General features: G+C 47.0%; 2 protein-coding genes across 3 annotated transcripts in view; one reads left to right on the plus strand and one right to left on the minus strand.

The window, feature by feature from the left end:
* Positions 1–3,070: 3,070 nt before the first annotated feature.
* On the minus strand, positions 3,071–6,397 carry Chpf (Chondroitin polymerizing factor). The gene is made up of 2 exons (XM_084593239.1): positions 5,259–6,397; positions 3,071–5,188 (listed from the first exon to the last, which is right to left on the minus strand). Exons 1-2 carry the CDS (start codon positions 6,084–6,086, stop codon positions 3,692–3,694), a joined length of 2,325 nt encoding a protein of 774 aa, XP_084449365.1. The 5' UTR covers positions 6,087–6,397; the 3' UTR covers positions 3,071–3,691.
* A 165-nt stretch (positions 6,398–6,562) lies between these two features.
* LOC146197954 (26S proteasome regulatory subunit 8) overlaps positions 6,563–26,363 on the plus strand; it is a 38,669-nt gene continuing 18,868 nt past the window's right edge. Inside the window, exons 1-6 of one of the 2 annotated variants that reach the window (XR_014704918.1) lie at positions 6,563–6,694; positions 7,112–7,183; positions 7,274–7,343; positions 7,544–7,641; positions 10,680–10,805; positions 12,517–12,678. Coding sequence is in view for 1 of the 2 variants with exons in the window: in XM_084593240.1 (XP_084449366.1) it covers positions 6,653–6,694; positions 7,112–7,183; positions 7,274–7,343; positions 7,544–7,641; positions 10,680–10,805; positions 12,517–12,678 (570 nt within the window). In the remaining variant the exon portion in view is untranslated. The remainder of the gene's footprint in view (positions 6,695–7,111; positions 7,184–7,273; positions 7,344–7,543; positions 7,642–10,679; positions 10,806–12,516; positions 12,679–26,363) is intronic. The other variant, XM_084593240.1, reaches the window with a different exon arrangement.

Raw genomic sequence — 26,363 nt, forward strand, 5'->3', positions numbered from 1 at the left:
TTGCAGCTCGGTAATCTACGGGGGGGGGGGGGGGGGGGGGGGGGCGTATGCTCACATGTTTTGTGCAGTACATGCAGTAGCCGCCCTCCCCTGGCGCCTGCCAGTGTCGCTTTCGGGTACGCGCACATTGGGTAAAAGTGCTACGATAGTGCGGCTTCCCATTTTCGGTGCGACCGGTCGCGTGTGGCAAGCTCTGACGACAGTTATCCCAATTGCCCGAGGACATGCCTGCCAGTAGGGGCACGTTTGCCTTTCTATCTTGTACAGTTTCTGGACTTCGATTTGTTCGGTCGTCGTGTTGTGGAAGTCAAATTGTAATAGCCGGTTCGTTGTGGAATAGAGAATGGCTGTCGCCTTTTTACCGACTGCGTGGAGTTGCTTTATGTGAGTCAGTGACATGGTGCGTGATACGATTTTAGAGCATTTTAGAGCCACAAGAGGTAAATGTGAAAAGAAACCTGAAAACACAAGAAGGCTTGGTAGACAATGATTTGTGCGAGTTTCGTTGATGACAAACCCCAAAAGAAGATTTTACAACACAGTGGCGCGCACATGCACATCTCATTTGAGTATTAACAAAATCTAACTGCACGATTTTTTCGACAGAAAGGACAAATTAGATTCCCCCCCCTCAAAAAGCGATCATCCATAGGACTCGATGAAACTAAATTACATTATCTTCAGTCCAGATTAAACAAAATTCTTTAGATATATAGAAAATTTGTCAAGATATGCCTCTGTAAAACTGCACTATTTTGCATTTCGCCAAATCCACAACTGCTCAACTAAGCGCTAAAGCGGGACGCCCCGTCGACGTATTCGTGGTCATCGATGTAGGAGTGTTCGGACTGCAGTGTAAAGGCGCTGGAAGCTCGTAAACTGCTCTAAGCACACGCCGCCTTCGAAGCTTTGAACGGCAGCAGTGTGCGGCAGAGGACAAGCCCAGCTCTTGACAACCTGTCCGGCAGGCGGAGGATGTGCTGGCGGGCACAACAACCACGGGCCAACTCACAGGGGCCGTTGACCACGCGGTCACGAGACACGTTTCCAACGAATAGGGTATTGCGAAACTAGCTGCCGGCGCCGACGGGCGATCGGCCGACAATGACGGACGGAACCTAACCTGTCTGTGCAACGTTATGTTATTGACCTCTTGAGGCTGTTTTTTTTTTTTTTTTTTTTTTTTTGCCAGTGCCTGTAAAAAAAGAACTAATTGCATAAGTGACCCATTACAACACATATCCCGTGAAAAGCGCATCCTGAGAGCCCGCGGCCTACAATCCAGTTTTGTTTCCTATAGCTACGCGACATTTTCTATAACCATGTACATGTTTAGAGCTGGCTTCGGACTTGACGAAATCGCTCTCAAACGCTTACTTCTAGGGCACGCCTAAGGGAACGTATAGGTAGCTTGGATGCATGGAGGAAGGAAACAACTTAGGAGAGGCCCTTGCCATTCCTAATGCATTGGAGAAAGTGTGGCGGAAGTGACGTCAAAATTTAGGGTTAGCCAAGTCGGGCCATTAGCAACGGCGACGCTGTTGCATGAAAACTCGGGCCACTAGCAACAGCGTTGCTAAGGGCCCTAGATACGTGAACGTCACGGAGAAAGAGAATGCGGAGGGTAAAGCGCGCCGGCTTCAAAAAAAAAAAAAAAAAATGACGTCAGGACCTTTCAAGTTCTTTCCTTCCTCCATGCTTGGATGCCTTTAATCCTGCAGGCCGCCATCAGGGCAACCAGCACGACTGCACGACGAAAGGCAAGGGCGACGAAAGGCAAGGGCGCGGTTGTCAAGTGTGTAACAAAGCAGAGTGAAAGGACGCCAAAAACGTGACTGCTCCGCCTTCAGCATGGCGCTGCGCGGAGCGCAGAACCACGCGCTCGCGTGTTCCCGCTATGTGGTTCACCCTGTACGTTTTTGAACTGACTCTGTAGACGCTGCACGCTGGTCTCTAACAGTGCAGATGCCAAAGAACGACTCTCCTCTCTAATAAGACAAAACCAATTCAAGCGAATCAACATGTGGTGTCGAAAGAGAGGTGGGGTGTCGCTGTCCACCGATCTGGGAACCCATTCGTCCTGCTATTCACAATACTCTTCGTTTAAGCGCAGACAACGCCGACATAGAACTGCCTCAGTGAGTTCATGAGCTGTGTGTGGGCCAGAGAGGCATATACGAAGTTATACAGAGAAATCTGTTGCATACACATTTGTGAGTGCATGCACTACTGCGCATGTCCTGGCATGTGTCAGAGCCACCAAGCACGATCCGATGTAATACACAAGACGCACGGGGTTCCGCAAATCTGGTCAGATTAAGTACTCATGGTGTACCATTCTTGTTTTGCAAACGTACACGACACAGGGCTGGAATCACTTAGGTTTAAGGTACGCGTAAAAAACCACGTGCCCGCAAACACGCGCACGTGACCGATAACAAGCGCTTCGCTCGTCGGTTGAGAAGGTTTGACTGAAGGAAGGCTTTCGTCGCCAGCAACTGGGTCGCGCTTCCGAGTGACGCGACTCGCCGAGTTTGTCGCGTGGAAAAACTCGGGCATAGTCAGGGCGGCTCAGAGAGAGGACCCGGCGCATGAGGCAGAATGCCAGGGCCGTTTCAATCCACGACGAACGACGCTCGCGCACAGTAGGCTTGCTCGCTGCCCATGACGAACGGCGAGCCAGGCGGGAGCGACCAGAGGCTAGGACAAGATAACGAAGGCGATAACTTCCCTAATATATAGGTACGCAAGCTGTTCTACGCTTATTTCTTGCGTGCGAGCGTGAAACTCCACCCTCAGACAACCAGCGCCCTCGTATGTCTGCAAGCATGATTTTTTTTTGTGCTATCTGTCCAGTTCACTGTCGACTCAGTTATGATGGGTGGCCTGAATTTTCAAAGGCGTCATTGATATCAGAGACACAAATGCTGCCACGTCGTCTAACCTTTTATATTTGGTTTCTAAGAAAGTCTGGGCAATCTTTCACGTGAGGCAAGCAGGCACATGCCAATTTGAGCACAGCTGCATGTTGGTGCGGTTCTGTACTGCAGAGAAGTATAAACACGATACAGAAAGTGTGCACCATGTTTATTCACAGTTATGAATTAGAAAAAAAAATAGTAAAAAATGGTGCCACTAAGGCATCTTTACATAGTCAAGATGTTATGGTGCATTAGCAAAGTCAAAATTAAGGCACAGTGACCACTGATGATAGACAGGCACATCACATTCAGCAACACTAGATTCAACCAGCTTTACAATACTGTATAAAGTACTAAAACAAGATAAAAAAAGTTCTATAAAAACGTGGGTAAAAATCAAAAGGCAAAATCTTATACTACATAGCCCAAGGTAAAAACATTTATAGCATAACATTCCCTGCCTGAACAACTTTTAAAAGGGGGAGTGAAAAATTGGCAGTAATAATGGCTGCTGATGACTGCATTCTTTAAAAACAAAATAAAAACTGTGCAGTCATTAGCAAAAACTAAGAGACACCAGGAACACTTGCGAAGGGTGACAAGATAAAACCAAAGCAGTAACGCAGCAAACCAATGTTTGAGAGCTGTCCAGACACCCTTCATATGTGCATCCCACCTGCCTAATTGCCTTCCGGGAATGCCAACAGAAACAATGATTATGCTGTCAAGGACAAAAGAGCAATTGCCCCGTCTGGAGAGGCAGCTATTTGTCAGGAAGGAAGATCCCTGCCTACCGCTGCAGGCGTGGCCTGCGAGACAAGAAATTTGGCTTGCTGCCCCCTATTACCAACAGAGTAAAGCCTTGATAATTTGCAGTTCTCAGCTGCCCTGAGGTTGGGCTCATCACCACAGTCCCTCCAGATGTATCGCACTCGTAGCTCAGGCTCCACAGCCCTCAATAGATGAAGCTGTTTAGATACGAGAAAAAGTTCCACAATGCCAAAGGTAAGGTCATGATAATGGTCAGCTGTTAGATCAGTGCTACTGTGTGCTAAAGGCACTTCCTTTGCGATAAGAGAACGGTGGCGCCAGTAGTCCGACACATAAAAGCTGAAATGCTTGAAGTTATTGCTGTCAAAGAAGCCATTTTCTCTCTTCAGCTCGAGGAAGGCTGGGGCGACGGGATCCTGCTCCGTGATGATGGGATGAAATTGAGTAAATGGAATAGGCAAGAATACCTGAACACCAGCTATTGTGTTCATGCGCACCCTGTTCAAGTAGTCCATCCTGATCTCCATTCCTGTTTGACAAAGAAGAATCAGGGAGTCTTGAGGCAGTTTTCGCACCACAAGATCAATTAGTGCAAAGTCTGAAGGCACTCGTCGATCCTCTGGAATTCTAATACTGATTGTTGCAAGCTTTGCATTGCTCTTTCTAAAGCGATTGGAACTGGAAACAGCAAAGCTTCGAATGTTTCCAAATATGTCAGGCACACCCGCTGGTTGCAAAAAAGCAAGCAGCAGCATACTGTTATCATTTTTCTCAAGACAGGTCTTGGCATATTCTTCAATGAAAACAGCAACGTGGTCGAGCTCTTTTTCTTTTACAAACATCACCATTATGATCCGCGTATGCTCTGTGACATAGGGCATACTGATGACTTCAGATTTTCCAAGAGGTCGTATGAACTCCAGAGTTCTGTAGGTTTCTGAATTGGAAGTTTCATTTCGAAGCAAAAGATGCATCATGTAACTAAGCCCTCTTGTTGGATCAAACCTCCTGTACCCATCAACAGTAGAAATAATTGTTAAATTGCTCCTGGGAAAAGAGCTTAAAATGAACTCCTTTGCAGAAATTTTCAGATCCTGTATACTAAGCTTTTCAGCTCCACTGATCAGGCTTACGACTTCATTGTCCGTCTTCCAAAACAGGTGGGTGTCATTGAAATATACAGAACGGATAACATCAAACCTATTTGAGGGCTTCAGTGGTGGCTCCACACCGAGTGGCCATTCTACTCGTCCCATGGTATCGTTGGGCAGATGAATAGCGACATCAGCAATTTGTTTCTCCGTATATGCAATCTGTCTAGACACTTTGCGCAGATTGTAAAGGCTGAAGTGGTGGTGTAGGCGGTAGAAGTACTTTGATGTGAGCACCGGGTAGACAGTCACCACTGCACTGAAATCTTTCCTTGTTGTAAGAGTTGCTGGATCTGGTACGTAGCCGAAGTCTTTTTCTATGTTGAAGGAGTAGAACGGCTGTTCCTACAAAAGAGAATGTTATTACTGCAAGAGCTGGCTACAAGAAAGCAAAATCTAAAACACAGCAGCTTACCTGATAGATGTCACTGCAGGCAACTCCAGACGCTTTGGCAATGCACAGAGCAATATCATCGTCCAAGACTTCACCTTTTCCGCCCAAACACGAGTCAAGATTACCAAATGCCTTCTTAAATACTTCGTTGCTCAATAACAAACCGGCGTCCAAATCGCAGACCCCGTTTGATAGCCTACCCAAAAACACCTCGACGTTTACACTAACGTGAGTAGCAATGCTAACAAGCTTCTCTCCGTTCACATATGTGCTGTCTCGCATAAGAAACACAAAATCGAAGTCTTTTGCAGTGTTCTTTGCGCCTAGATGTCTGAGAGCGTGGGAAGCTAAGTAGTCGCACTTTGTGCCGGGCAACTGCACCACCGACGGAGCACTGAGAACCGCAGTGGCTGCCGAATTGTCTCCGTCCGATGCACATGAATAGAAAATGAGTTTGTTGGGATGCCTGGACAATGTTCTGTTTACTGCTGCACCGAATGAGTCGACAGTCTCGGGCGACGTCAGAACAACGACGAGGAGCTTCTCGCGTATCTCCAGTTCCGTGCTGTAGAATCGCGGCCGCTTGAGCACCACTTTCTCCGGGCTGTTGGCTTGCGATGTTTTGGAGTGGCCATCTAGCCTCAACACAGGCTCGAAGTCCTCGTCCTCCTCCAGTGGGAACTGCTGCCACCGCAAGAAGCCGTCTTTTGCGGAGGGAGGCGACTTCCGTTGCTGGCAGCCCATGAACGGCACTGCCGTTAACGAAAGCAGGACACCGAAGCATATTCCGATCGGGACCAGTTTCTTGTGAATCACGACTCTTGACGACCGCCTACCGAAGAGTATCATCTGTGCCTGTCCGATTTAGAAACATCGAACTCGGCACTGCTCGGCACGGCTGGGGGCGAGCGCACTGGTTAAACACAATTACGGAGTACTTTGTTTCAATAACATCACGATAAAATAAGAAAACGGAAGCGTCGCCGGTGGGCTCCGCCGCATCACCCCCTCTGCTCGGTAAAGCTCGCAACAGGCACCGACGCCGCCGACGCTCCAACCCGCGCGCGGCACCTCCGAGGCGGAAACTCCACGCGCTCCTAACGATCCTGCCGCTCTTGCGGCTCCGAGGCTCCGAGCACCGTGACTCCGAGCACGCGGATTTTTGAGCTTTCCTCCTTGCACATGTTCTTGCACCGCCACCAGTCACCGCCAGCCGACGGCTAGCAGATAATGATGATGGTAAAACATATATATTTGTCAAGTTTTATTCCAAATATAGGCTTTGTAACTTCTCATTTGTTTAACTTCTGCATAATTTTTATTGTGGTTTATGTTATATTCTTCCGCGCTTCTCGTTTACGTTCTTTTTAACTTCCGGTACTCTCTTGCGGCGTGTTTAGTTTTTATTAGTCAACATGGCGGCTGCAAGTGTTGCAGAGAGTTCGGCGCCAGTTAAAGTATGTTTCTATTTGCCGTTCATTGAAGTTGCCTTTACCGTTGTTCTCTATTTCAACGCACATTCCATGACTAGTTTGCTTTTGAGTTGCCTTCATTGCGGCGTGAGAAGAAATGTTCAGTTTCAAACACAATTTGTGCCAGTCATCGTGAGCTTTGGGCTTTAATCTATAGTAGTTTGCTTGTTGTTAGCCGCCCTATATAATGAATATTGTATACTCGTGCATAGTGTGCTTGGGTTCTTAAAGTGCCGATAACTATGACCAGTGCTTTGAAAAGCGTTTCCTTGCTAGGAGTTCTTGCCCTCGTCGTAGATGACCGTGTCACGGACCTCTGCAAGATGGGCATCATTACTTTGGGAAGCCATTCATCAAGCGTGTAGTATGGCTATATGGTTATATCAAGTGCTGTCGTTGCAGATGGAGGTCGATGCGCCTTCGAAGGGAGATGGGCTGAAGCAGTACTACATAACAAAGATAGAAGAACTTCAGGTATATTATGTTTGATTGATCGCAAGACTGAATGAAATTTGAATTGAGAGAAAAGAAAATTGAATACACTTTTCCTCTTATCCATTTCAGCTTGTGGTATCCGATAAGACTCAAAATCTTAGGCGACTCCAAGCACAAAGAAACGAACTTAACGCCAAAGGTAAGTTTCCTTTTCACATTTCATTATTTTATGATGCGGTTGGGCGATGGAGGTTACCTCTACTAACCACTCGGTATGCGTTCCCCATGCAGTAGTAGTTATTGTCAGATTTTATCATTGTACTTTCTCAGTGCTGTGTTTTTATGAACGTTACATTGCACGTTTGTTTTCGTCTGAATACTTTGTACTTGTTCTTGCAGTCAGGATGCTTCGTGAAGAGTTGCAGTTACTGCAGGAACAAGGATCCTATGTCGGTGAGGTCGTAAAACCGATGGACAAGAAGAAAGTGCTTGTCAAGGTAGGCAGGCTCGCATAACGTTTGCAGCAATAATGCCTACAAATTTCTGCTATTTGGAGTTTTGGTGGGGCCGGTATTCATAGACGACTGCTCGTAAAAAGGGATGGTGGGATTCAAGCCCAGCTCTTAAGGCTGCAGAAATGGCAGTACTGCATATAAAAGTGATAGTTTTTATTTTTCCATTGCAGTTGTTCACTACTGTGACTAAAGGTCCATAGTTTTTTTAGACAACTTTGCCTAATTCTGAACATGGCTAGGTCAATGCGATTGGCCGGAGGTGCTTGTTACATTTGACTAAAGCCACTTCAGTTGGCAAAATAAAGGCGTTTTGATCATAACATTTTTTCTGTGATGCCTAGCAAAAGTACATACCAGCTCACTATGTAAATGTTGCTTTGAAGTGCAGTTTGTTTTTACCTTGGCTGACGTATAAGCATATTTCAAAATTTGCACAAAAACAGCTTCATGTTCATATTTCGCTTCCACCAAAAGGAGGCTGTATATTCTTTGATTTTATAGAAATTGTCGCTAAACATCTACTGATAAGACAATCTGAGCATGGCCTTGCCACGATGGCTCTGTGGGGAAGCTCTCGACTACTGAACCCAAGGACGCAGGATCGAATTTGGTTGCAGTGGCTGTTTTTTTATGGAGACGAAAAGAAAAGTGTTCGTGTATTGTGTGATGTCAGTGCATGTTAAAGAACCCCAGATGGTCAAAACTTCCAGAGTCCTCCGCTATTTAAGATGTTAAACCCTACTAACCAAACTGAATCTGAGCGTGATTTCTGGATATCTCAAGTCTAGGTGACAGCTTTTATCATGAAAAAACTTTTGTGCTCTCTTCCTTTTCTTAGTGTTTGTGGTGTCAATCTTCACCTGTGTAGTTCTTGAAATTCCCTTTAAAACCATAGCAATGCAGAGGAGGCATTTGGAACAGTACCATTAATATTTTAAGCCTATATCACCTAAACTCTCAGCAAGGCTTCATTTTATCCTTTGAAAAGCCTAGTGGACACGACTGAGCTCCTAATCGCAATCAGTTGACACAGTTCTGGGATTTTGTTTTGCCATTAGTAGCAAATTTCAGTAGTCTGTGTGAAAACCTTTTTTTTAACCTTAGGTGAAGAAGCTCAAGTTAGGCCAACCACATGGGTGCCAGCACTAACTTAGCACAGATTACTGAATCACAGCTGTGACATATCTACCAGGAACCTGTCATGATGGTCTTATATTGGCTCTTACTGATGTTTTGAGCCATTAGCGACACATTCGTGTGAATTCTGTGGGCGATTCCTCTGCCCGAGGGATGCGCACGACAAACACACGGTGGGCAGTATAACAAACATCTTTTATCTCACGTTAAGCGCGGGCGTCGTCGAGGCTGTTCGGGGTCGTCGTCCGGGTGGCTGCGGGTCGTTTCCGCGGAGAGAGCCAGGAGCGAAGCAGGAACGACGAGCCAGGGACCAAGAAGGACGAGACGGCGGCGCGTGCCTTCTTTTATACCCCCCTCGCGCAGGACCGGTTATCCCCGAGCGAGCGGGGAGAGGGAAACGGGCACCGCGCAGGGAGCATTGGGAAGTGGCGCGGCCTTCGAATGCACGGCGCGCCACGAGCCCTACAATTCTCAGTGCACTAATGCCGTTACAGAGAGAAGCAATGCTCCATCACAGTAGATCCTTGCAGCACTAGCAAAGCTGTAATGAGTGCAGAGGTGGCATTGTAACGCTACTCAATGTAGTACCAGTATAATGTGGCTTATAAGCACATGGGATAACATTTTGTAAAAGGTACATTTATGAAACATTTTTAAATTCAGCAATTTTTGTGATTGGCTGTATGCCGCTTTTGTCTGATTCTATTGTTGCGCTGACATCACACCAATTGGAGTGGTAAACGTTTATTGGATCCTTATAGAATATGTCCCTTGATGTGTTAAGTAGTCTTCATTCATTTGTTTTGAAATCTTTGGTCACTTGACATCTTATGTGCAAAAACAAAAGACAGTTATCACATTTCATGCCTATATAATTGGCCGCCTTTTAGTGTTTTCGTTGAAGTACAGTAGGTTCATCATTTAAAACCTCAAAGAACCAGAGATTTTTATTAGAATTATCAGAAGTTGGACCTTAATGTGATTCAAGTCTAAATGTGATTGGATTCAGGTATCTATGTATACAAGTAGTATTTTGAAACTATGTCTTGCAGACATAGCTAAAAGCTTTAGTACTGTCTAAAATATGAATGAAAGGCACTGATTTGTTTGCTTAATGAACAGCCTTCAACTATGTCTTGCAGACATAGCTAAAAGCTTTAGTACTGTCTAAAATATGAATGAAAGGCACTGATTTGTTTGCTTAATGAACAGCCTTCAACTAGTTGTATGGATGAAAAAAAATGGGAAACCTCATTAGTTAGGGCCTCAAGAAACTGGGAAAACCATCTGAATTCTTCGAAGGCCGAATCATTGAATGGCTTTGAAAAAATTCAAATATGATTTCGCACCACAGCAAATCTAAGTACTGAAAAAAAGAAGCGGTGGCTGCGTACTTTTCTGAGTGAAAACTGCGACAATGACAAATTGCTATATGCCTGCCCATTATCGGGGATATCGAACTGAAATTGTTTCGCAATATTGAGCGGCCTCTTTATGGTAGCATCCATGTAGGGTGGCTTCACCATGCTACACTGTATTTTCGCGACTCTTAAGTGCCCCTCTTACTTTAAAAAAAAAAAAAGAAAGAAGAAAGTTTGCATACCTGTCAGCAGGAAAACTGCGTTTATGGGTTTCAGTGAGTCTATTACACTTTTGCGTCATGCCCAGCTCAGCCAGGTAAGTACAGTTGTGAAACTTGCCATGATACAAAAGTACCACAAAATGCAAGCTCTGCAGGCAGTTACAAACGCGCCAGCGATTGAGGTGGGAAAGGTTGTGAAGTTCTTCACAATAAAAATGCCCGGTACTGCATTTTAGTCAAAGTGGATTGTAATTGCTGCTTCAGTGACCGACTGATTTTATGCTTGTATGTGTATTTGCAGGTCCACCCAGAAGGAAAATTTGTGGTAGACATCGATAAAAACATCGACATTGCCAACGTAACCCCCAACAGCAGAGTAGCTTTACGGAATGACAGTTATACACTTCACAAGATATTGCCAAACAAGGTCAGTGGCAAAGGTTTCTCTTGTATTTCATCTAAGTCTTCATCATTACCACACCTACATATTTTCAGCTTTTGAGTCCATAGGCACTGAAGTAACCTGCATGCATATCATACCTGAAAAATATTCTTGGGTGGGTTTCAAAGGGCTGCGAGCATAAGTTTAGGAATTCTCAAAGGACCTCTAAGATTGAATTAAACCGTCCTGTATCGATAGTGTACCTCGCCGTCACCACAGTGAGGCTACTCTCACTGAAAACAGCTTTTACCGGCTAGAAAAGGCAAAAAACCATAAACAAAGCAAAACGCAGGTGATGCCATTGCCAACCGTTTTGGTAAATAAACTGCGTGCTTCTAAACTGAATATAAAGAAAGTAAAGAAAGTGAGAAACTAGGCTGCACTGTCATATACGTAAGTATGGCGGCAACCAGTTTTTTTTGGGGTAGACATCAGTTCAGGTCGAATGTGGGAAAATATTTAATTTTCTCAGCTATAAATGTCTTTTGCTGCTGGAAGAATATAAACACACCCAGGCAATTAATTTTTGTCAATAATTTGATAGACCTGTCTCGTGTCACAAAGTAATACCAGGTTTTCGGGCTTCTTTTTTTTTTTTTTTTTTTTTTTTTTTTTTTTCCCCTGTGTTGTATAGGGCCTTAGAGGTTGTAGAACAAAAAAAAAAAAAAAAAAAAGAAACATGCTTCAGTATGCTTTGTTACTGCCAAAAGATTAAATTTTGGGTATCGGTTCTTGACATGACAATTGAGACTTTCAACAAGCGGCTGTGTTTTGTTGTAAAAGAAAAAAATAATACAGCACACTAGTGCATATTTTCTCGAGGTGGTTTTTAAGGACTTCTTCATTATCTATCTCAATGAAATTCTCTGCCCTGGCTAAAGAGAAAAATCTGGCAGTTTGTGTAGAAAGCTTTGTATTTCTTTACTTCGTAAAGTGATATTGCACCTTCACTCCTAAAACCAAGTAGTTTTGAGTGCGAATTATTGTGGAATGGAGTGACCAAAGCAAAAGCTGAGAATGTGGGGCACTATGCAATGGTACAGATATCGTGTGAGGCTGAGGTCCACTCCAGATGTCGTTTTTGGAAGGAATGTTTCTGGTTTTGTTTTTGGTGGAGCGAGTCATGGCCAAGGAGTGTAAAAATTGCACAAGTGGTCAATACTGGTGAATATCGTGCCGTGGGCAGAGCAGTGCTGAGGTCGACACCCGGCGATCTCATAGTACAAGACACGGCGCTTTGTGCAATCACTGGCAAGTGATCTCTCCCGAGCGATGCTAAAATGTTGCGGATAAGAATTTTGGCCCTTAGCACGTGTAGGATACCCTTAGATCAGTTTATGGCTGCCTCAGATCGATTTGAAAAAGAAAACGAAACTCATCAGCGGATGCCTGCTGGCGTTCTGGGTCTGGTTGGTGCAGCCTCACTGTCCTTGCAAAAATCTGATGAAGTGAAGCTTTGTTCCGTGCCACTGCTGCTGTCGTCTTCCAGAAACTTGGCCTTTAGATGCATCAGACTCTGAGGAAATGCCGTTTTTACAAGGAAGTGGCGTGTGATGCTGTTGCCTTTATATAAACAATGTGCACGTGTCACCCAACCCAACTCCAGGGGGTGCTTTAAAACTTACTGCACGGTAGAAGAATAAAAGAAGACGAAACTGAGAGAACAGTGCTTGACAATGTGGTGGTGCTCCTCCAGGTGGATCCACTGGTGAGCCTCATGATGGTGGAGAAGGTGCCAGACTCCACATATGAAATGGTGGGTGGTCTCGACAAGCAGATCAAGGAGATCAAGGAGGTGATAGAGCTGCCCGTCAAGCACCCTGAGCTCTTCGAGGCTCTGGGCATTGCACAGCCTAAGGTAAGCCTCATTTGGCTGCCAGTTTGTTGAACTGGTGTAAAGGTAAGGTTTTATCAAATGGAATTACTTGTTATTCGCGCCTTGTCATCATAGTGCTCGAAAATACTATAATTGATGCAAAGCATCAAGTCCAGCATTGGTTTTCGCTGTCGGCATTGTGAACAAAAAAATCACCAGCATGACAGGTGTTAGCTGGCTGGTGACATGGACGTGCACTGAGTGAATGTAGGGCTCCCTGACATTATGGTTGGCAGAGGCTGCCAACTTGAGCCTCTCCTTTCATATGGGAAGGTGTTGTCTGGACCCTTCTCAAATCGAGACAAGTCATCCCTTGGCCAAGCAGGCAGGTACATACGAATTGGTTAAAGCGGGGGCTTTATGTGCGGGGTTGTAGCCTACACTATCGCTGCGTGGTGGAGCTTAAGTGTTCCTTTGAACTTTTTCTTTTTTTGAGAAGCTCTCTGGAATGAGGTGATGTCTTTTACAGAGTTGTTTCAGTTTATGTACAAAGTATGCTAGTGGTAAAAATACGGCATGTTTTTTTGAAAGAATTTATTTGAATGGATGTAGCAGCAATGATGCTTCACTCTTTATATATACAGTGAAACCTCGTTATAACGAACAGTTAAAAAGTCGGAAAATAGTTTGCTATAGCCATAATTCGTAATATAAGATTTCATAGAAAATACATGCAAGAGCAGCAAAATTCAAGCAGAGAAGGAACATCAACTCAGAGGGTGCTTACTTGGGTCACATTCATTTATTTACATGAAAAAAACTGCGTTACCACGGCCTGCTTTTTTGTGTTGATCGCATTCCGTATCACGCCCTGTTCCGCAGTTTGCAAACGCTTAACAAGGGCAAACCCACTTCCCTCAATAGCACTGCAGTGGCAGCGCAGTAAATTCAATGCAGCAAGCGCTTTTTGTGAAGTTGGAATGTTCTCATTGTCTGCAGGGTCAGCCTGAGCTTCATCTGCGGTATGTTAGAAACTTCCGCAGCGATATTCGCTTCCGTCAGTACAGCTGCGGTCGCTGCAATGTCGTCGAAGCCTACAAAGCCTTCTCAGTCATTGTTGCGGGCATGTCACCAACAAAACGCTAAAAATCGTTCCAGGCCGCATCGAGCTCGCGGAGCTCTGCTTCTGCTTCATCGGGATCGTCCCCATCGTCACTTGATGCACGGGCCTTTGCTGGAACAAAACCTGCGTGCCGAAAGCAGTTGGCAATTGTTTCGCCCTTCATGCTGTCTCATACCGCTTTAATGCTCCCAGCAAGTTGATCTTCAAGTCCTGCTTCATACGAAGCTTCACGAGAAGAGTGTTAATCAGTCTCCTCTTGTAAACTGTCTTGAAGGCCCTGATTTTGTCTCGAGCTTGGTCTTTAACGTCAGTGCTGCTCTTTTTTTCACGCTCACCGCCATCACAGCACTACGCACACCTGCGCACCACACTCGACACGACCACCGACGCAGCCTCCACTGAAAGCTATGACGGCCATGCCGCGACGCCCCTGCTTACACTAAAACGCAAAAGACGCAAAAAGGCAAAAGCTACATTTGATCACGCCGCTGCTGAAGCAGCGCTGTCAGCGATTGTCAGATGCGAACAATTTTTTTGGCTGTCAACTCTCAATGCCGACGTGGCATCTGTGGCGCTGTCAGTGCCTGCGAGGTAGTCCTGAACGTTTGCTGCGCCGCACAACACACTTGTAGTGCAACGAAGCCTGCCTCCTGCTATTAAAGTGAGATAGTGCTTGGCGTCGCGAAGTTCGTTATATCCGTTTTATGCCGAACCGTGTTCACTATGGGAAGTTAAAAATACACGTGTTTGACAAAAATATTACGAAAGAGTTCAATATATTCAATAATTCGTTATATGCGTGTTTGTTGTATTGAGGTTTGACTATATATATATATATATATATATATATATACAGAGGTGGGCATTTGACCTCAAAAACCTCGACCTCACCTCAAACTCAAAAACTATTTGGCGACCTCACTCAACCTCAACCTCATCAATTGAGGTTGAGGTCCCCCAGGCGACCTCACCTCACTTTTCAGGTGACCACTGGCGACCTCACTCAACCTCACCTCAAACTCAAAATGTGAGGTTGAGGTCGGGTGCTCGACCTCAAAAAAAAAAAAAGAATCATTAAATTAAACCGTAACTTAAAGCTAATATACATGTCTCGGTAATCCTAGGGTATATAGGCTAGCCAGAATTTTGTCGTATGAAGGCTGTAGTTTACTCTTAATTTTATACAACAATTAATATCCCGGATAAAAACAGAAAAACTCCGGACCCTACATGTCCAACTCTGCACTAAAGTGGCAATCCTCTCCCCCTCGTCGCCTACCCTTTTGTGGTCGGTTTCAATCTAAGGCCTTATGGGTACAACGTTACTACGCATAGGCCCATAATGCAATACAAAGAGTTTAACCCATCTGACCCACGTGAATAAGAATCGTATTAGAAATAAAACAAGCCAGTTCTTACTATAAACTGAAAAGCCAAATGCTGTGGACCCTAGTGACGACGACAACAACAATGACGATATGCTCTTTTTCTTTTCTTGCCACATAGCACTAAACAGACAGGGACACAGTGAGACACACGGGACGGGCGCTTTTTTTTATCGCCCGTCCAGTATGTCTGGCTGTGTCACTGTCTGTTTAGCGCTATGAGGCAAGAAAACTGACACCAACTCGCCCAAGCTTCCATCCTTGCTCTTTTTCTTAATTCGAAAAAAAATTGATGATTTCCGAGCTTTTTTTTTAATACACTGTACATTGTTTTGCGACAGAATACATTAAATTAGGAAAAAATAGGAATACATTCGTGCCTCGTTAGTACGGACGCTTTGGTTTCCGACCAAAGCTGTCCATAAAGGGAGTCATCCATAATAACGAGTCATGAATAAAAACGAAAAGTATATAATTGAGAAAAAATGTATAATTAATGGCTGCTGTTTTAATTAATTTAGGTATATAAACACAGCCGAGATGTCGATGCTACTCTCTTCTCCATAGATCCGTAGACCAGAAACTTCATGTCTATTCTTAAACCTTGTCAGCCATCCTCTTGAGTAGCTGGTCAGTAACGCCTAGACAGAGCGTAGAATATTTCTCAGTAAACATCCCCTTGTTTTACTGAACAAAAATTCCGTAAGTCATCACAGGTAAAACCTATCAAGACGGAGGAGAAGAAGCACTCATAATGTTGCCGAGGCAGCGAGCCTTTTCTTGAAGCATTTCGTCGCTCACGACAGCACCATTCGCGTACACATTCCCGAACCACATTAACAAGGCTGACTCCATTTCTTCGAACTGTGCTTGGCGCTGTCGGACTGTGGCTTTCGCTGCGATGCCGACGTTGAGTCATTTATCGGAGTCCTGTAGTATATATAGATGGTATACCGTCGACCTGGCGAGTCTGAGGCCTAGTTGAACTCGGGTCCAGTCTTTCGTGGCTTGGATTAACTGAGATGGCTTTTGCCGCTTGTACTCACAGATTTCCCGCTTCGCGCCTAAGTTCAGCTCCTTTCTTTTGCGTTTAACTCCCGCCATGTCAAAAGTCAGACTAAAGTTGAGGGTTACAGGTTCCTGCTTCTTTGCACTCTTTTTCCCTAGTTAACCTCCCTGACTTTCCGTTCTTCTGATTCTCTTTCTTGCCTTGTACTGCTTCTGTAAGGAAGCGAGGGAGTCAAGTTGGCAGGCTACTATACAGAGGGCTATCAAACAGCCCTTTCCGGTGCCGTCTGTATGTGTTCCTATGAAACAAACACTGCAAGCTGAAGTACATTTTAGAACGACGGCTAGCCGATTACGAAGAGCTCAGACCTTGTCAAGGCCGCATCGTTGACTCAAGGCGAAGCCGACATGCGGATCGCTGTGTTGCAAAATGTGGTAGTTCGGCAGCGCAACAGTGACGAAAACCAGGAGCACGAGAAGGAAGGGCCTCCAGGACGGGACGCCCGGTCCTGGTTGCGTGCTCGTCGCCTTTCTTTTGTCGCTCTACTTCGTGAGTGTGTCTTAACCTTGACCGAAAAGCTTTAACGGCTTCATGGAACACACATTGTGTTCTGGGATAGAGAAACTTCAGTTCCCACCCCCAATTTTGGCGCTTGTCTTTCTTCTTCTTATTTCTTTCTTACGCTTTTACCGACCTCTCTTCTGTTCACGTTCAGCAGAATTTATTGCGACCACATGTTGCTATTTTCCAGACTGCGGCCTTTAGTTGCGGCGCTGCCGCTGCACCCAGAAATCTCCCTGTTCCCTCCTTTTGGGGTTTTTCTTAGTTAGCTGACCCTCGGTTTGCTGTCTACGATCCCTGCCATCCACCGTCATTTCCTCCTCCTCCTCCCTTGCTTTCCGCTCTTGTGCCCCCTCCCCTCCTAAAACGACGACACGCCCGCTTTGGTTCTTTCCAACTCCACAGGACTCGTTCAGGCATCCGACCGTATCGGCTGTCGCATAGGTTCCCGGCCTGCGCACCCTTCTTTAACTTGCGTTCGGACTCCCCTGGTTTTTTCAAACGATGTACATATTAACGAGACAAAAATACATGGGCCGAATAGGCTGTGTGCATTCATCCCCTGTCCATTGTTCAGAGAGCGAGTTTCTATATTAACGAGGCATAAATACATTGAAAAATATTCGCCCCAGAAAACTGTCCATAATTCGGTTCCTCCGTATTATCGGATGTCATATTAACGGGACACAAATTCTCCATAATAGCCACTCATGAAACGACTTGTGAAGACTAAATCGCCAACAAAACAAACAAAAGAGGAAAAGACAGCAAAACACCAATTAATCATAAAACTCGGCCAACGCCGAATAAACCTTCAGAAAATTTCCAAGAGGAATGCTGTTTATCTTATGAGGTCCCAACCGGCCACTCCTGGACGTTTGTTTATAATTCTGCGATCCCGTGGCGTATTGCAAGAATTGGCGGAACCGCTTCTTCGAAGACCACGCTTACATTAAAAAATTACAAGGGTCGGAACTGCTAGGAAAAAGGGTTAAACGTGAACCACTTTGCTGTCGCGAACATCGGCTCGCCCGTCAAATTTCGCCGGAGCAAAATGTCCAACTCCCACCCGCCTAAAAAAAAAAAAAAAAAAAAAAAAAAAAAAAAAAAATACTTGTACGTCTGAGCTGAATACTGGATGCCATTTCGCCAACAATTCTGAGACGAGCTTCGTTCTAGTATTCACTTGTTTTCCTTTGAAGACTAAACTAATAAATTGCACGGTGGTGTCTCCGAAGCTGCTTCGGCGCATGCACCGTACGTGAATCTAGAGAAACCGTTTCCCCGTTAGTGTCGAATAGTTACAGCACATAAACGTAAAATAAAGACAAGAACAACAGAAAGGAGGCGAGCAAGCAGCCCGGAGGGACCGCGCCCCCTGCTGTGCACGCGCTCCTCCCTTCGCCGTCCGTCTCCATGGCATCTGGTTTTGCTCATGCAGTGAATGCCGAACTGTCACCAATACACACCAAAGGCAGTGGGGTATGTGTTTACTCCGCTTCCAGAGACTGCATCGCGCTTTTCAATACTTGCAAAAAGAGAAAAACTAAATGTCCACGCCGGTAAGTGGAAAGGAGGGTTGTGCTATGGGCCTCTGAAAAGATGCCAAAGAAAGAGCCTAATGTGAGGGAAGAAGCCTGTTCTTTTTTCGGCAGTGTACGAACTTAATTGACATACAAGAAAATATATATGAAGAAATACCATGTTGGCGAAAGTAATAACAAATGTCGCACACTAAAAACAGAAGAGAACTGCGCTTCCCAGAGCGTATAGAAGGTTTGAGACATCGACTTTACTGCATTCCTCAGTGCTAGCATGTAATTGGGTTCATTCACGTATATCTAAATTGATTTTTAAAGAAAAAGAGAAATGTCTGAAAAATTTATTCCGACATCTGGCCACAAAAATTTTCATCAGATTGATTTGTCCGTCTGGAGCAGACGGGAGCACAAAAAAGACACGCTCAGTTCGCTACACCAATTCGTCCGTCTAGACACCAAAATGTCGAGCCGGAAACCATCTCAATACTTTCTAGCTCATAAAAACAAGTAGGAGAAAGCTTTTCTCTTTTTTCTTTTTTTCTGCGCCTGAATAAGAGATTTCAAGAGAAGCCTGATGTTATGAAGTTAAGAATCCCTTACTCTCCTCCTTTCTCCTGCATTGCTTGATTTCACTAGAATTTGAGAGAGAAACAAGAGGCCTTAGCGGAGCGAAATCATTTTTTTTTCAATGGGCTTCACTGTATGCAAGCCCCATATCTATTTTTTTGTCTCTTCTATCTCGACAAGTAGTTAACATGTGCAGGCTTCTTTCCTGCATACCACTGCGTCTTATAAGCTGTGCCGTCCGTTTCATCCTCTTGCATGTTTTACCGCTATATTGGTTATATACGGAACGCTAGCACCTTCATCCCATTGCAGTTTTTCGGGGCCACCTGTGAATCTGTTACAAGGAACAAGCAGCACAAGACCAAAGAGAGGTTATTTTGGAGAATACAAGAATATAAATTTACAGGACCGGAATATAGAACGATGACGTACAATTCGAAAGGGAGGACTTCGATAAAATGCTCAGATGGTATTGTGCCGGTTTTCCTAGTTTGTTCATGTTTTCCTTTTTTTTTATCTGTGAGTATCACGTCCTCTAACAATTTCGCTGCACCATTTTCTGTTAAGTTTCCGTGTAATGTACAGCGGGGTCCTTTATCGAATGTAAGGCAGCAGCCGTGACGTTAGCGCCTGGAAACGGGCATGCACACGACAAACAGTTCTGCTCCACGCCGTCTGCGAAAAGACAGTTTGCTTCACTTTTTAGTTTGCTTGTTTCTTTGCGGCATCCGACAAAAGCACCGCGGGTCAACATGAGTTATGTGCTTTGCGCGCTCCTGGGTGTTTGAGCCGGCGGCAAGCATCGGCAAAAACAAGTCAGAGGAAACGGGGGTGGCGGGCGGGGGGCATGAGGAGTTCGGGAAGTAAACAAAAAAATATCTCCTTCCAAGAAGACCAGAGGGAAGCGTCCTCGGGCTGCGGACATTACGGTGGAATGCCGAAAGCTGGGCAGGGGCTGCAGCATCCGGTCGTCCGAACGGGGGGTAACCAAACACCGAGAGCCGGCGGGCACACCGCGGCAGTCCGCTCGAGCTCCGCGTCAAAAGGGGCGCTCTTCGAAGAAAGCCGCGGCAACAGCAAAAAGCCTGGACCTCACAATTTCGACCTCACACAATGACGACCTCACTCAACCTCAAACTCACGCGTGAGGTTGAGGTCCAATTTCGTGACCTCACTCAAAAAATTTCGAGCTGTCACCGACCTCACCTCAACCTCACCTCACTCCGTGAGGTTGAGGTCATTTTGAGGTTGAGGTCGACCTCATGAGGTCGAAACCTCATGAGGTTGCCCACCTCTGTATATATATATATATATATATATATATATATATATATATATATATATATATATATATATTGTGAGGCAGAAGAACGCACCAGCAAATTCACCTTTTTACTTCAGGTAGGCCGAAGCAGCAGCTACCGACTAGCCACAGCTTAGCAACACTTCGTCGTCTTCGCACGACCCGATGACCGATGATGATTACGCTGAGATGAAGATGAAGGTCACTCACAGTGCTTACAACATTCCCCCTCCCGAACGAAAGCGACCATCCTGGTCGCAAATTAAATCTTAAGGTCGGCGGTTAAAGGGTTTCAAGCGCGACACGTGCACAATCTCGGTGCCGCGACACCGACGATCGCGAACAGGCGATGCAGGTGTGATGAGATAGTTTACAGGGGAAGTTTGTTCCAGAACCGTGTACGGGCCAATAAAACGGCTCAGAAACTTTTCACACAGGCCGGGGATGCGAGTAGGTGTCCAGAGTAGCACTTCGTCTCCAGGGCGGAAAGACACTGAGCGATGAGTCGCATCATACGTGCTTTTCCTGGAAGCTTGAGTGGCTTCAGTTTGAAGGCGGGCACGATCACGGCAGTGGGCGATACGAGACACGAACTGTTCGTGGGAAGGCGCGGCAGAAGGAGTAGAAGCTGTGAAGAAAGATGCTTCGAGGGAGAAGGTAGGATGGCGGGCATAAACAAGAAAAAACGGAGAGTAGGTGGTGGTTCGTTGAACGGCAGTGTTGTAGGCGAAGGTTACAAAGGGGAGTAAAGAGTCCCAGTTGTTGTGCTGAGGGTGAATGTAGGTGGATAGCATATCAGAAAGGGTGCGATGAAAGCGTTCTGTGAGGCCATTGGTCTGAGGGTGGTAAGGAGATGTAGTTTTATGCACCGTGCCTGAAGCATTAAGCACTGCGGCGAGGACGGTGGAGAGGAACGACTTGCCACGATCGCTAAGGAGGAGGCGAGGGGCGCCGTGGCGAAGAAGTATGGTGTGGAGGAAGAAGTTGGCGATTTCGGAAGCGGAGCCGGAAGGAAGTGCTGCGGTTTCAGCGTATCGGGTGAGGTGGTCAACGGCAGTAACGACCCAGCGGTTGCCAGCTGGAGTCAAGGGCAGGGGTCCATACAAGTCGATTCCGACGACTTCGAAAGGTGTGGAAGGACATGGGAGAGGTTGCAAGAGACCGGCAGGAGGCGACGTAGACCGCTTGCGTCGTTGACAAGGGATGCAAGACGCTACGTATTTTAATACTGAGGTTGAAAGGCCAGGCCAGAAGAAACGACGTTTGATGCGGTCGTAGGTTTTGTGGTACCCAAGGTGACCTGCGGTGGGGTCGTCGTGAAAGGCTTGTAGAACTTGAGGACGCAGGGAAGAAGGAATTACGGGAACCCATGTGTGGCCCAGTGGGCTGTAGTTGTGCCAAAATAATGTGCCATCCTGTAACTTGAAATTTTTGAGCCGACGACGGAGACGGGCATTTGGAGGTCTAATAACACCGCTGAGACTATCAATCAGCTTTTGACAGTAAGGGTCAGCACTCTGGTGGTGAGCAAGATTGCAGTGTATATCTGGCATGGGAGCAATAGAGGCGGCGCTCAAAGACTGCATAACTGTAGGGTTTAAATGGCTTGACTCCGTTGGGACAGGAGAGGAATGCGAGGACATGGGTTGCGACGGCAAAGCAATAGGGCAACGAGAGAGAGCGTCGGCGTCCTTGTGCTTCTTGCCCGATTTGTAAGTGACAGTAAAGTCGTACTCTTGAAGGCGGAGGATCCACCGCCCGAGACGACCGGACAGATTTTTCAAAGTGGATAACCAGCATAGGGCGTGGTGGTCAGTGACGACTGTGAAGTGACGGCCGTACAGGTAAGGACGAAACTTCTGAACAGCCCAGACGACGGCGAGACATTCTTGTTCGGTAATAGTGTAGTTTTGTTCCGCAGAAGTCAGAGTTCGGCTCGCATAGGCAACAACATTTTCTGTAGAGGTGTTTTGGCGTTGCAGAAGGACAGCGCCAATGCCATGGCTACTGGCGTCGGTGTGCAAAATTGTCGGTGCTTTATCATCAAAATGGCAGAGGACGGGACCCGAAGTCAGAGCACGCTTCAGAGTTTCAAATGCTTCTTCGCAAGCAGGAGACCAGATGAAAGGCGTGTCGTTGTGAAGAAGCGCATGTAAAGGTGAGGCAATAGAGGCGAAATTGCGGATGAATCTGCGGAAGTATGATGCCAAGCCGAGGAAACTGCGGAGATCTTTGACCCGAGTTGGACGGGGAAAGTGCAGCGCAGCAGCGATTTTTTCAGGGTCAGGCTTAATTCCTTCGCTGCTTACGAGATGGCCAAGAACTTTAATGGATTTTGATGCAAAACGGCATTTCTTCGTGTTTAGCTGTAGGCCAGCGCTGGAAAGTGCTGTCAAAACTTCATCGAGACGAGTAAGGTGATCAGGAAATGACGAAGAAAAAATGACGATGTCATCTAAGTAACAGAGACATGTTTTCCATTTGAGGCCGCGGAGAACTGTGTCAATCATACGCTCGAATGTAGCAGGAGCGTTGCAGAGTCCAAAAGGCATTACATTGAATTCGTATAAACCGTCCGGTGTTGCAAAGGCGGTCTTCTCTTTATCATCTTCATTCATGGGGATCTGCCAGTAGCCTGATCTTAAGTCAAGGCTGGAGAAAAATTGGGCACCTTGCAAACAATCGAGGGCGTCGTCAATTCGAGGGAGGGGATACACATCCTTACGAGTTATTCTGTTTAGAGCACGGTAATCTACACAAAAACGAACCGAACCGTCTTTTTTTTGCACTAGCACAACAGGCGATGACCAGGAACTAGACGATGGGCGTATGATGTTGCGTGCAAGCATGTCAGCAACATTTTCCTGAATAACTTTGCGCTCGGTTGGAGAAACACGATAAGGCCGGCGTCTAACTATGCTTGATCCGTCGGTGAGTATGCGATGCGTTGCTGCAGCGGTTTGACCCAGTGTGCCGGAATTGACGTCGAACGAGTCTGCGTGCTTGTTCAATACAGCGAGCAATGCGTCTGTCTGGTCTGTTGTCAGGTCGGTGCTGATCGTGTGGCGAAGTGCTGCACTGAGCGAGGCAGGGGATGAATCAGAGCGATCGGAGGTGGAAATGGGAAGAAGTGTGACAGGCTGGGCGGAAGCAATTGATGCAACAGTAGAGTCGCGTCGCAGAAGAATGGGCTCTGATGTGGTGTTGAATGCGGCGAGAAGAGAAGAACCGCTGGAGAAGCGAAGAAGGGACACGATGATGATAATACCTCTTGACAGGAGACGAGGGCTGGGTGTAATCAGGACGTCGCCATCGGTGACGGCGTCAGAAGTCACAGATAGAATATCTTCGTTGCCCGGATAGAGGACGTGATCGGCAAGCATAACTACACGGGAAGAAAGTGGTTCTCTATCGGCAAGAATGTTGCATTCAGTGACTTCAATAGTGGGAGGGGAACACGTAATGACTGCTGAGGCGTTTTGGAGGAAATCCCAGCCGAAGATGAGTTGATGGACACAGGAGGATAGGACAGCAAACTCAATGAAGTGCAAGATGCCATCAATGGTGACTCGGGCTGTACACGCTCCACAAGGGTTAATATTCTGTCCATTTGCAGCACGTAAAGGAGGACCGGTATAAGGTGTGCGCACTTTTCGCAGTTTTAAACACAAGTCAAGTTTCATAATAGAAATAGCGGCGCCGGTATCAATTAAAGCTTCCAGTTCATGTCCCTCAAGGAATACAGTCAACATGTTTGATGGGAGCAGAGGAGGAATTGGAGCGACGACAGGCGGTGCAGTTTTACCTCCGGAAACTGCACAGGTTAGTTTTCCGTTTGGCGGGCAGAAGCTGAAGATGGAGGGCGAAGGGGCGACGAAGTCCGGCGAAAGGGTGACGGGGAGCGACGACGCGATGGCCGTGCTGTCCTAGACCGGTCAGGAGAAGTCGACGGGGAGGAAGAGGGACGGAGGTCATTATCGGTGTAGTACTGGCGAGGAGGAAGCTGGTAGGCGTCGTCACGTCGAACGTACCCATAGCTCGCACGCTCATCTCGCAGTCGTCGGCGACAAACGCGTGTTACATGGCCGCGGATTCCGCAGTAGAAACATACTGGACGAGGTGGGAGAGGCCGCCAATTACCATACACCGGTGGTCGCGGGGACAGGGCGGCGAGGCTGGGTGGGACAGGCGCGTGATGGACAGGAGGACAAGGAGGAGGAGCCGCAGTGACTTCAGCATACGTCGGAACGTAGGGAGGGGCTGGTGGTTCTGTAGCCATGGGACGATTGAGTGAAGTAAGCTCCTCCTTGATAATGCCACGCAACCCAGTAGATTGAGCAGGTGGGCGTGAGAAGGCAGGAACCGACGAAATATCATTGTGGAGCTCTTCCCGTATTATAGATCGTATGATGGTGCGCAGATCAGTTTCGGGAATTTGACTCGGATCCCAGGTGTTGTTGAGGCGGCGCGACTGTAGATAGTCAAGTCGCTGGCAAGTGGCACGAATGTCTGCCACCGTGACGGGATTTTGGGCAGCTAGAGCTGCGTAGGCAAAAGAGCCAATTCCTTTTAAAATATGTCCGACACGTTCAGCCTCGACCATGCCATTGTTAACTCGCCGGCAAAGGGCGAGTACGTCCTCAATGTAGGATGTGTATGTCTCTCCTGGAAGCTGCACACGGGTCTCTAGCTTCTTTTGAAAAGAGGCCGGACCAGCACCAACAGTTCCAAATATCTGGCGGATCTGTGTCGTGAATTGAGGCCAGTCAGGAATGGCGTCCTCATGGTTGAGGAACCACGTCTTAGCCACGTCACTCAGGTAGAATGAGACGTTGAGTAGCTTCATAGAAGCGTCCCAACCGTTAAAAGCGCTCACCCGATCGTACTGTTGTAGCCAGTCTTCGACGTCGTCACCGCGGAGACCGGCGAAAACCGGAGGGTCGCGCTGACGTGAGGTAACTGACCAAGTTGGGTGGGTCAAATGGTGCTGAGCAAGTGCACCTTGGGACGTCAGTGGTGCAGAGGTGGCATGGGCAGCCGTGGGATGCCCATCGGTAGCTACAGGCGCCGGAACGGTGAGAGCAGTGGGATGTGACTGCGCCATGGCGGTTGATGTGCCGCCAAGAACACGACCGGAACGGAGCTCCAGGGGGTGCCGCGTTGAGGACGCTGGGATCAGGAGGCACTTCCACCACTTGTGAGGCAGAAGAACGCACCAGCAAATTCACCTTTTTACTTCAGGTAGGCCGAAGCAGCAGCTACCGACTAGCCACAGCTTAGCAACACTTCGTCGTCTTCGCACGACCCGATGACCGATGATGATTACGCTGAGATGAAGATGAAGGTCACTCACAGTGCTTACAATATATATATATATATATATATATTGCCACCTAGCGTTGCCAGGTGGCGCATGACTGAGGTGAAAAAGGAGGACGAAGTTGAAGAGGACGACAAAGTGTCGCTTACACGTTTGCGTCTGTGCTGCTGTGTTCTTGTGTCTGGGCTACCCCCTGCTATCATTGGTATCCTTAGTCACCGTGTACGTGACATTCTGGTGGAGGTGCTGGGTAAAACGATCGCCTATGCAAGAATCTCCATCTACAAGACGTCGCGCCAGCCCTGTACCATTGGACACCCCCGTGCATCGCTCCAGTCGACGGCTCCAGGGACTGTCTCCGGAGTTTCAGCCAGCACCCGCCGCCATGATATCTAGTGCTCCTGCGCAGCAGGTGACGGGCCTCGCACCGGCCTGTAACTACACCTTGCAGGCCCCTCGGGTACCGAAGACTTTCCATGGGGACCTCTTTGAGGATGTGGAGGATTGGTTCCTTCAGTTTGAACGTGTCGCTGCATTCAACCAGTGGGACGATGCTGCCAAACTAAGGAACGTCTACTTCAGCCTTGAGGACGGCGCCCGTATCTGGTACGAGAACCGAGAGCAAGCTTTAACTTCGTGGCGGGAATTCCGTCGTCAACTGCTCGAGGCTTACACTAGCGCAGATCGTCGCGAGCATGCAGAACGTGCCATTCACTCTCGCATCCAAAGGCCGAATGAGAGTGTCCAAGCATACGTCGAGGACATGACGCGCCTCTTCAGGCGAGCCGATCCCGCCATGTCCGAGGACAAAAAGGTCAGGCACTTGATGCAGGGTTTGAAAGAGCAGTTGTTCGCAGGCCTTGTGCGAAACCCACCCTCGACTGTAAACGGATTCCTTGCGGAGGCCACCACAATGGA

The sequence above is a fragment of the Amblyomma maculatum genome, chromosome 2, assembly GCF_055883805.1.
Source record: "Amblyomma maculatum isolate TAMU_Amacu chromosome 2, ASM5588380v1, whole genome shotgun sequence".
Classification (NCBI taxonomy): Eukaryota; Metazoa; Arthropoda; class Arachnida; order Ixodida; family Ixodidae; genus Amblyomma; species Amblyomma maculatum.